At 45.0% G+C, this 12,088-nt stretch overlaps 1 protein-coding gene across 1 annotated transcript in view; it reads left to right on the top strand.

The window, feature by feature from the left end:
• Positions 1–396, top strand: part of LOC143160287 (scavenger receptor cysteine-rich domain-containing protein DMBT1-like) — a 39,209-nt gene extending 38,813 nt beyond the window's left edge. Inside the window, 1 exon segment of the mRNA XM_076338013.1 lies at positions 59–396. Coding sequence (XP_076194128.1) covers positions 59–396 — 338 coding nt within the window.
• The last annotated feature ends 11,692 nt before the right edge of the window (positions 397–12,088 follow it).

The following is a 12,088-nucleotide window of genomic DNA, read 5'->3' on the forward strand; positions in this document are numbered from 1 at the left end:
AGAGAAGGTGCCTGCGTGCTAGAGGGTTTTCCCATGTTTCCCCTGTCTCCTCCTTCCCAAGGTGCCTCCCTGAGCCTGGTGAACGGCAGGAACCGGTGCGAGGGGCGCGTGGAGATTTCCCACTACGGGGGCCGGGGCACCGTCTGTGATGACGGCTGGGACCTGAACGATGCCGAGGTCGTGTGCAGGCAGCTGGGATGCGGCTTTGCTGTTTCTGCACCGTCAAGTGCCTCCTTTGGACAAGGCACTGGCAATATCTACCTGGACGATGTGCACTGCACAGGCAGCGAGTCCTCCCTCTTTCAGTGCAGGCACGGTGGCTGGGGCGTCCACAACTGTGGCCACGGTGAAGATGCTGGTGTTGTGTGCTCAGGTACCATTGCTTTTCCTTCCTAAGTACCAGTCTGCTTTCCAAAAGTGGCCCTTGTCGGCCACAGTTCGGTACGTGTTGGAGGCGTGTTCAAAGATGGTGCTTTCTGTTGCTCCCACCACGGAAGAGCACCCTGCTGAGACCCCCAGGCTCTCCATCGCCCACGTGACAGGGTGGCACCAGCATCCCCGGTGCTGGGAGAAAACCTGGCCGTGCTCCTTCATCCACAAGGTCCTCACTTGCTTCTTTCTCTTCCTCCCCTAACAGGTGCCACAACCACCACCCCAGCCAGCTTCACGGCATCCGTTCCTCCAGGTGGGTCTGGATTTGTCATGGTTTTTCTGGCCACTGCTTTTGCGGTACCAGGTAGTGGCTAAACGGGGTGGCGTTTGGTCTTCTCCATGGGGGAGCAGAGCCAGGGAAACACACGGCCTAATTAAGCCGAGGGTGGCAGTCCTGGTGGCCTGAAACTCGTGGAGCATTGCCAATGCCCCGGCGAGAGAAGGTGCCTGCGTGCTAGAGGGTTTTCCCATGTTTCCCCTGTCTCCTCCTTCCCAAGGTGCCTCCCTGAGCCTGGTGAACGGCAGGAACCGGTGCGAGGGGCGCGTGGAGATTTCCCACTACGGGGGCCGGGGCACCGTCTGTGATGACGGCTGGGACCTGAACGATGCCGAGGTCGTGTGCAGGCAGCTGGGATGCGGCTTTGCTGTTTCTGCACCGTCAAGTGCCTCCTTTGGACAAGGCACTGGCAATATCTACCTGGACGATGTGCACTGCACAGGCAGCGAGTCCTCCCTCTTTCAGTGCAGGCACGGTGGCTGGGGCGTCCACAACTGTGGCCACGGTGAAGATGCTGGTGTTGTGTGCTCAGGTACCATTGCTTTTCCTTCCTAAGTACCAGTCTGCTTTCCAAAAGTGGCCCTTGTCGGCCACAGTTCGGTACGTGTTGGAGGCGTGTTCAAAGATGGTGCTTTCTGTTGCTCCCACCACGGAAGAGCACCCTGCTGAGACCCCCAGGCTCTCCATCGCCCACGTGACAGGGTGGCACCAGCATCCCCGGTGCTGGGAGAAAACCTGGCCGTGCTCCTTCATCCACAAGGTCCTCACTTGCTTCTTTCTCTTCCTCCCCTAACAGGTGCCACAACCACCACCCCAGCCAGCTTCACGGCATCCGTTCCTCCAGGTGGGTCTGGATTTGTCATGGTTTTTCTGGCCACTGCTTTTGCGGTACCAGGTAGTGGCTAAACGGGGTGGCGTTTGGTCTTCTCCATGGGGGAGCAGAGCCAGGGAAACACACGGCCTAATTAAGCCGAGGGTGGCAGTCCTGGTGGCCTGAAACTCGTGGAGCATTGCCAATGCCCCGGCGAGAGAAGGTGCCTGCGTGCTAGAGGGTTTTCCCATGTTTCCCCTGTCTCCTCCTTCCCAAGGTGCCTCCCTGAGCCTGGTGAACGGCAGGAACCGGTGCGAGGGGCGCGTGGAGATTTCCCACTACGGGGGCCGGGGCACCGTCTGTGATGACGGCTGGGACCTGAACGATGCCGAGGTCGTGTGCAGGCAGCTGGGATGCGGCTTTGCTGTTTCTGCACCGTCAAGTGCCTCCTTTGGACAAGGCACTGGCAATATCTACCTGGACGATGTGCACTGCACAGGCAGCGAGTCCTCCCTCTTTCAGTGCAGGCACGGTGGCTGGGGCGTCCACAACTGTGGCCACGGTGAAGATGCTGGTGTTGTGTGCTCAGGTACCATTGCTTTTCCTTCCTAAGTACCAGTCTGCTTTCCAAAAGTGGCCCTTGTCGGCCACAGTTCGGTACGTGTTGGAGGCGTGTTCAAAGATGGTGCTTTCTGTTGCTCCCACCACGGAAGAGCACCCTGCTGAGACCCCCAGGCTCTCCATCGCCCACGTGACAGGGTGGCACCAGCATCCCCGGTGCTGGGAGAAAACCTGGCCGTGCTCCTTCATCCACAAGGTCCTCACTTGCTTCTTTCTCTTCCTCCCCTAACAGGTGCCACAACCACCACCCCAGCCAGCTTCACGGCATCCGTTCCTCCAGGTGGGTCTGGATTTGTCATGGTTTTTCTGGCCACTGCTTTTGCGGTACCAGGTAGTGGCTAAACGGGGTGGCGTTTGGTCTTCTCCATGGGGGAGCAGAGCCAGGGAAACACACGGCCTAATTAAGCCGAGGGTGGCAGTCCTGGTGGCCTGAAACTCGTGGAGCATTGCCAATGCCCCGGCGAGAGAAGGTGCCTGCGTGCTAGAGGGTTTTCCCATGTTTCCCCTGTCTCCTCCTTCCCAAGGTGCCTCCCTGAGCCTGGTGAACGGCAGGAACCGGTGCGAGGGGCGCGTGGAGATTTCCCACTACGGGGGCCGGGGCACCGTCTGTGATGACGGCTGGGACCTGAACGATGCCGAGGTCGTGTGCAGGCAGCTGGGATGCGGCTTTGCTGTTTCTGCACCGTCAAGTGCCTCCTTTGGACAAGGCACTGGCAATATCTACCTGGACGATGTGCACTGCACAGGCAGCGAGTCCTCCCTCTTTCAGTGCAGGCACGGTGGCTGGGGCGTCCACAACTGTGGCCACGGTGAAGATGCTGGTGTTGTGTGCTCAGGTACCATTGCTTTTCCTTCCTAAGTACCAGTCTGCTTTCCAAAAGTGGCCCTTGTCGGCCACAGTTCGGTACGTGTTGGAGGCGTGTTCAAAGATGGTGCTTTCTGTTGCTCCCACCACGGAAGAGCACCCTGCTGAGACCCCCAGGCTCTCCATCGCCCACGTGACAGGGTGGCACCAGCATCCCCGGTGCTGGGAGAAAACCTGGCCGTGCTCCTTCATCCACAAGGTCCTCACTTGCTTCTTTCTCTTCCTCCCCTAACAGATGCTACAGCCACGACCACTGTTCCCACTCCACCATCGACTACTCCAGGTTTGTCTGCTTTTTTCATCTTTCCGATGCGTTACTTTGGGGGTGTGTTACTTACTAGTTTATAGGTTGGAGTTGTATCCTTTGCACATTGTAATACTTTTAGAAAAAATCGTCATTGGTACTAACTGTTTAAATCCTGCATACTGCTCCTCTGTCTGTCTGATTCTGTCCCTGGGGGTGGATTTCTGACTGTGTTGATTTTGTGGGAAATCTTTTCTTTCTTCTCTGGATTTTATGTTATTTGGGCCAGCACCTCTTGCTTTCTCTCATATGTATGTTTGCCTTATGCCTACCAAATGCTACAATAGCAAGGGAAAGTCAGAGTTCTCTGAAGATATCATCGCACTTGTGGCCTGAGTGAGAAGAGCACAACCATCCAGTTTCTCTGGAGATTTAACCTCCTTTTGCTATGGCTTGGATACATAAAGTGTATTTTCATTTGATCAGAAGTAAATCTAAATGCATCACTTTTTATATCTTATTTTCTTTCTTTTTTTTTTTTAGCTATAGAATATATTTGTGGTGGCTTACTTTTTAATTCCTCCGGAACACTTCAGAGTCCTTCTTATCCTTTGAATTATCCAGATAACGCAGATTGTTTGTGGCAAATACAAGTAACGAATAATTTCCGCATTATGTTCACATTTGGAAGTATTCAGTAAGTAACCAGTTCCTGCTTGGGCAATAAATGGGTCCCAAATCTCTACTACAACCAGAGTTCCCAAGCACATTTCCCATGCTTATAAGTGAATTATAAATATTACATGGGAATTGTGTAAGTGCAGTATTGTAGTTTATTGTTCAGCACTTAAAACCCAAAGTTTACCAAAAGCATTTTATTATATATTCATGTTTCTTCCTCAGGTTGCAAGGTGGGTGCCAGAATGACTATATTGAGATCTATGATGGGCCACCCAATACTTCTCCTCTGCTTGGAAGAATTTGTTCTAGTTCTGATCTCACGTACACATCATCCTCAAACTTTCTCACTGTCAGATTTCACAGTGACTCCAGATATTCCGATAGAGGGTTTCATGCTGAGTATCAGTCCTTTCCAGCAGACCAGAACATCAGTAAGTTTCCATTCTGTTTTTAATGTTTTCTTTGCTCAGAAGCTTTTATACCCTGATTTTATTTTCTAAATAAATGTTTGTTAATGTTGTTGAAGAAATCCCACATAGATGACATTCCTACTTGAATTTCATAACTGGTTATTGAGCAATGACTTTCAGACAATAATTATTTTTTCATTTTAAAAAAATCTTCAAGTATCAAATTAATTGCCTTTAGATGTTTTCTATGATGGCCAGTCGAAAATAATATTTCTTCTTAACACATCATTATTCATATATTTTTTTTCTACCTTTGTGGACAGATTTTCATAGAATGATAGAAATATTGGTTAGAAAGGACCTTTGGAGGCTTCTTAGTCCAACTATTCAAAGCAGAGCTATTGCCCACACCAGGTCAGGTCCATTATGAATTTGTCTAGCTGAGTCTCTAGAAACATTCAAAGGATGAAATCTTCAAAGCCACTTCTCTGGGTGACCTGTTCCAGCACTGTACTGCAGTCCCAATGGGAATGTTTATCTAATATGCACTCACAACCTCCCCAGGCATAAACAACGGCCTTCACATTTGGCTCTGTTGTCTTTGTAACTGCCTTTCAAGAGGCTGTGTTTTGCCAGTAGGTCCCTGTCATCAGATATCTCTCTCTACCAAAGGCCAAACTCTCCCTGGGATCATTGCTTTTCATACCATGGACTCAGTGAACCGTCATGGAGATGGTTTCAAAATCCCCTCCCACCCAAGTAGTGTTTATAGAATCATAGAATCATTGAGGTTGGAAAAGACCTCTAAGATCACTGAGTCCAACCGTCAACCCAACACCACCAGGCCCACTAAACCATGTCCCTAAGTGCCTCATCTACTCGTTTTTTAAATACCTCCAGGGATGGGGACTCAACCACTTCCCTGGGCAGCCTCTTCCAATGTTTAACCACTCTTTCAGTACAGAAATTTTTCCTCACGTCCAATCTAAACCTCCCCTGGCGCAACTTGAGGCCATTTCCTCTCATCCTATCACTTGTTACTTGGGAGAAGAGACCGACACCCACCTCGCTACAACCTCCTTTCAGGTAGTTGTAGAGAGCGATGAGTTTCTGCAAGCCAGTATGCATGTTTAGCTCTACACCTTCCACAATAACTTTTGGATTCTTATTCAGGAAAAAACCCTACTTCTTAGCATTTTTGTGTGAGTGGTGATACAGGCTCAAGGTCTCAGCAAAAGCCTATTGTAAGCTACATATTTTTGTCACGAGAGTAACTGAAGGTCAGCTGAAGTTTGTCAGAGACTATTGCTTATTCATATCTAAGTCGAAGGTGTAAAAATAAGTGATTTGGCTCATGAATTCTCTCCCCTAAATGGTAGTAGCTATTGCATTTGTTGAAGCTGTAACATGCAAGCATTATCAAGTACCTGAAAACACTAATAATTCATATTTTCTTCCCTAGCCCTTATGTGCTTGCCAACTTATATGCGCGCAGTTGTAGACAGACGCTATCTCCAGTCACAAGGCTACTCGATGTGGAACATCAGCTTGTCCGACTCTTATTGTAGACCAACAATTACATCAACTGAGGTTATATTCAACATTCCATACAACGGCTGTGGTACACGTAGACAGGTTGGTGTCAACATATTTTGGAGAGCTCTCCAAGTCTGGGCATGGAAACTTAATAGACATTTGGAAAATTGTCATGAATCGCAAAGGGTGTTGTAGCCCACAGGTATGCAAAACAGAAAAGAAGCATTTGTTTCTGGAGGCTAAGGTTTGTTAAACATTCCTACTTATCCTTCCAGGCTTTAGGTAATCCCTGTATCTATTTCAGAGCGATGTTCTAGAGAGCAAAGTACAGGAGAGAGTTAAGTGAACAATTCCATCCAGGATGCTTGGGACTTTTGAGTATGACATGTTCTTTCTGACTAATACTAGGACCTGGCACATACAGAATTTTATAGTACAGGGTGTGAATGTGACTACATGTGGTAATTTTGTACTCATCTAATGTGTCAAATAGGGCAACAATGAAACGATCACCTACTCCAATGTAATAAAAGTGTCTGCTTCTGGTTACATCATCAAGAGGCAAAAGGACCTTCACTTGCACATCAACTGCAAAATGCTCCAGAACACCTGGGTGCAAGTAATGTACATTGCTGATGACATCATTAATGTCAGTGAAACCCAGTATGGCAGATACGATGTGAACCTGACATTCTACAATTCCTCATCTTTCCTGTGGCCAGTGCATGATTTTCCATACTATGTTGACCTGAATCAGAATTTGTTCCTTCAAGCTTCTCTTCACAGCTCTGACCCAAATCTGGTGGTGTTTGTGGACACATGCGTGGCATCACCTGATCCTAGCAATTTTAGAACACTGACTTATGAATTGATCAGAAGTGGGTAAGAAATTTCTAAAGAATTATTTAAAAACTATCTCTATGCATAGTTCTGAAAGAACTTCACTTACGAAAGAGGAGATTTAGTGTATGTTAGTTGCAATTCTCAATACAAATATACTTCTAAGAAAGACTTTTTGGCAAAGCCTGAATAAAAAATAATATGACAAAGAAATGCCATTCAGAGGTTGCAGTCAAGCACTGAGATTTCCCTCAAGAAGGCAGTGTAGAAACTGAAGTCTGAATTTGTTTCTGAAATAGATGCATGAAATGTAGGGATGTCAACAGCTCTACGTTTCTGTCCATCAGAATTAGAGTTTTGCAAATAGTTTTCTGCAGCATCATAACTACAATACCAAACAGTCTGTTCAAAAAGAAAGGAAATTCCTTAGCCTTTTCTTGCTATTCTAACAACTTAAAATATGTTGCTTAATTTGATACAAATTGTGCCTTTTGATTTGAAATGGAAAAGTTGTGGACTCTTTTAAGGAATGCAAAACTGACAGCAATGTAGAAGCACAGAAGTGTTCCATTTTGTTCCAGCAATGAAAGGCTCATGCTAATTTATTTCCCTTCTTCGCTTGGTGGGATTTGAAACTCTCTGCCTCCTGGGAGAGTGTTCACATCAGTAACCTTAGCAGTGTAATAACCTACTGCTAAGCTGGAAGTCAGGCTAATGAAGTGACACAGTGCCTCCTGCCTGCTGGGTGAATGTCCTCCCTTTTACACTTTCCGTGAATCTTAAGAAGGTTTTCCTCTTGTTGGGGTTTCTTTTTATTTTATCTATAAAAATACATATTCATTAAGCAGGACACAGAAGCACTGTCTACCTTTGTGGGCAGGACAGTCACCAGGGAGATGGGGCAAAAAGATTCTGATCATTTTCCAGTTAATTTTTATTCATGTGACAAGGAACTGTGTCAAAAGCAAATGTATTAACCGAATCTAAAATCAATAATATCCACGTATAAATATCAGGTGTGTTGGGATATCACTGCAGTATAAAATAAATTAAGAATGAGAGGACTTAAAATCCTTGGGGTCTTTATTAGGGAAATGAGCACAATGGAATTTTTTTTGAGACACAAAGGTAATTAATGACAACTTTGAAATATTCTGGGGTAACAATTGTGGGTGAATTATTGTGATCTTTTTTCATGGTGGTTAAATTAAACTGGAATGACTAGGATCTAGGTTAGGTAACTTCTAAGGCTAGTAATTGTCAGGAAGTGAAACTCATTGACATGAAAGTTAATCTAGCAACTTGCTCTGTGAAACATCTGGAGATCTCTTGCAGGTGTCGAGATTCCTCAAGCAAGGTGTTCTACAAACATCAAAGGACTGTCCTGGTTTCGGCAGGGATAGAGTTAATTTCCTTTCTAAAAAGAGCATATTTTTTGCCCAAAAAAGTTGTGTGTTAGAATTTGTTTTGTCCTTCCAGAGTAGAAAGGGCCCTTTCTGCTTCTGCAGCAACCTGCAGGGGCCTCTTTGCAAACAGGATTAACTGTTTGCAAATGCAAAACAGACCCTCACCTGAAACACAGAAACCAGCAGAACCACTAGTTATTTTTCAGCTATTCATGTTTACACGAACTTTGTTGAGCTATGAAATTTCTGTGCTGAATACATTATTGTGGTAGAAATCACTCCCACTCTTACTTATTTTTGTCTCTTAATTTCTCTTCTTGCTAAAAGCACACTTTTTTAAAATCCTTTTGAGTTCTTTTATAATCTTACCTTCTGGTTTTGTATTTAAACTCGAAACATATTGCACAGAGATAGTGTAACAGTGTTTCTATTCACAATAGCTGATCTGTTAACTTTATATCTTTCCAGGTGTGTTAAGGATCCTACCTACTCTTCTTACTATTCACCATACGGCAATGTTGCTCGGTTTGCATTTAATGCTTTTTCGTTTGTTAATCGATACCCATCAGTTTACCTGCAGTGTGAGCTGGTGGTGTGCAGGTACAATGACTACTCTTCCCGCTGCTATAAAGGCTGTGTTAGTAGGTTCAAAAGAAATGCAGGTTCTTCCCAGGAAAAAGTGAATGTTGTTATTGGGCCTATTCAACTTCGGGAAGCTCATGCTGAGAACAGGAATGCTGGTAAGTTTAAATAACTTAAATAATATAAGACTGTATATTACTGTATGTTTTTGTGTCAGTTCAGGCATGAAATCCAGCTCTGAAATATGCCTTTTCTGGTTTATTAATAACTCTGCTATAATTCTTAAGGGGATTTTTTTAAAATTAATTTTTATAAAATTGTTTTATAATGTTTACAAGCTATTTCCTTTCTGTCATAGTTTAGACCCATTATTTGTTCTGCACATGTCAAATGGCAATTGATTCAGTTCTGTGGGAAGAGGGATGAGATGTAATTCGTCTCCCTGCAGGATTTATATTAATTTTTCAAAGCTGTCTGTGCCTGATTGGCATGTCTCTTATTTATTAGCAACCAATCTGTAGGTCCCCTTGGAAATGTTGTTTCCCCGTGTCCTGTAGCTGCTGTTTCCACTATCAGAAAACAGCATCTTATGGTCTTAGAGTGTAATCATTACAAGCTCTTAGTTGCTCTTTAACTTCTTGTCATAATCTTCACTTGTTTGGCATGGCCACAGGATCGTTTGTGAAACAATGTGAAATAAAGCAATTTGGTTTCTGATCAGATCCATATTGCAACATTTTAATTCAAATTCTCTTTGCCTAATTACCTTTGAGATTAACTAGCTCAGTAAAAAAAATATAAGCCTCTCTTTTTCTCTTTTATGCACAGAGCTGGCCTCTGACATCCAGGCGAAAGGGGAGTCTCAGAGCTCAGCTCCTGCTGCTAGCTCCCACGTTCCTCTGGCTGTGACCACCGTGGTGTTGGTAGCTGCTGTTCTCACTGTGGGAGGATTTATTTTGAAGTGTAAACTGCAGGATCCCATCCCGTACCAGATAATGTGAGAGGCAACCCAAGACTTGCAGGTGGAAGGACATTTTCACCAGCCATCTGCGTCATGATTTGGTTTTGCAATCTGTGTAGAGGGTAACTCTTACTTGACTATTCCACCATTCAGATCTTGTTTGAAAGATGTACTGTACTAAGGGAAACCCGGTGTTACCATGAACTGAACTTATAAAGGAGCTTGGCTTTAAAATCCTCAAGTGCACATACACTTAAGGTCTAAAGAAAGGTTGATTCTTCTATTCCAGGATCCAAATAAGCTACCATCTTCAATGCTGGACATTTCAGAACATCTCAATTGAGTTCCTGGTTGAGTGTCTGTCTGAGAAGACTGATTTAGGTGACCTCAGAAAGAAGAACTGACTTATTTGCCATTGCTGATATGCAGATAAAACATCTGTGTGGCACCATGAGATAGTCTGGAAAGTAGTCCAAGAAAAATATTTCTTTGCAGTAAAAATATGTCAATAATGAGCCATAAGCGAAAATGCACAGGGCTACATATAAGGAATTGCTCCTGTATAGTGTTCCTTATTTGGAGGTTATGGTTCTTCACAATTACATGTTTCTCTGAGAAAACATAGTCCATTTATAAGATTTAGTATAGAGGATAAATATAATCAAATTTGTTATGTAAATGTGTAATTAAAAAAAACAGGAAAGAAAATGTTTTTCAAGCAATCCTTGTTTTTCTGTACTTGCAAACATACCACCTATGTGTCTGAACTCCCAGCAAACGCATTTTCAGGTTGGAGAACATGGTTTCTGAAAAATTGACTTAGCCAAGCAATGCTTGTGCTTTTGTTCTTACGCATTTCTACACCTGTAATGGTGGGGGGGTGGGAAGAGAATGTACGTAAGTTGCCATAAGGAAGTGTGACCTGTCTCCTATCCCCACGTGAAAACAAAATAAAAGTAATAATAAAGGAAGAATCTGTTTGGAAGAAGCCACTTACTACAGGTGGAAAGGTCACTGGTATTTGATTGAGAAATGCTCCTCTTCAGACTTTCCTGTTTTCTAGCCAGCTGTGAAAGAGGAAGGTTAATTGGGAACAGTATAATGTACTATGTGTGAGGTGAGCCAGAGACAAAGTAGTGACGTGTAAGGAGGGTAAGCTGTACTCTAGGGCGACATCCTGACCTGCGAGGAGGATGCGGGCAGCTCTGATGGCAAACATCATTACAGCCTGTACCATTTCTTCCTGCAAGCTGCCTTTTCCTGGTGACTCCAGGCAGGCCTCTTGTCACCTCTGCATGCTATGGAGAAGGGACCATACAAGGAGGGACTGGCATTGCCCACAGAAAGTGGAAGTGAATTTTGTTGTCCACGCATGAGGAACAAGGATTGAGGAGGGTCCTCCCCTCGTCTCTGCCTACAGCCACCTTTGAAGGGCAGAGCAATCCAGAAGGCTGACATGCCTTTCATCTAGTCCTGTTGTGTGGACCAGAGATCGTCCAGGCTTGGAGGAATCCAGTGACCTCCTCAGCACAGTGAAGACTTTTCTGGACCCGGGCTTTCCTACCTCTCTAGAAGAAGACCTTCTCCTCTGCTCTTCCCAGACCTGCTGTTTTCTCTCCTGCCCCTGCTCCTGCTGTGGCCTTGCTGCTGCGGTGTTGCTACCCCACCATTTTTCAGAACATAGCTTGATGGTACTTTTTCTACTTCTCCTAGTCTCTGAATATTATTGTGATCAGAAAAGTGGAAAGATCCTAGACCTAGGATATTGGTGCCTCCAATCTGCAACGTGCCTGTACTGTTCAGACCTGAGTCTTCCCATACTGTATCTCTGCCAGTGGTCCCAGATGGAGATATACCAAGGTTGTATCAGAATGCAAGGTAGAAGTGCCAAGTTCAGTGGTTTCCATATTAAATGTAGCTGTAGAAAACACCGCTAAACTGTTCAAGTAGTTGGTGTCTCAGAATCATTCTCCTTGTTTCCTGTCACCTTCCTTGATCCACAAGTATTATAGAAAAGCAGGGTTCAAGAAAACTGGATTTGGTGATGAGGAAAGGGTCATGCTCTAAAGTACATGTGCCTGGTGAATGGTGTCTCTGCCAAGAACCTTCCTTCCTACCTCCTGCCCCACCATATTGAGGAAAGCTTCTACCAGTAAATCCAGTGGATTTGACTCTCAGTAGTAGACAGTTCTGATCCCCTTGCATCCTCACCATTAAACAAATGCAAATCAATTTGCAATGACATGCTTCACATGACACATGCAGCAGAGCCCAAGAGACCATCAAGGAACCCAATAAATTAGACTAAGCTGCCTCATTGCATCTTAACGCATGGATTCAGACTATAGTTTCTTTGTCTAGAAGTCTGTGGATACCCTCATTCCAGTCTAGATACTATCTTATAGTCATGGATGAAAGCTGA

This window comes from Aptenodytes patagonicus, chromosome 5 (genome assembly GCF_965638725.1).
Source record: "Aptenodytes patagonicus chromosome 5, bAptPat1.pri.cur, whole genome shotgun sequence".
Taxonomy (NCBI): Eukaryota; Metazoa; Chordata; class Aves; order Sphenisciformes; family Spheniscidae; genus Aptenodytes; species Aptenodytes patagonicus.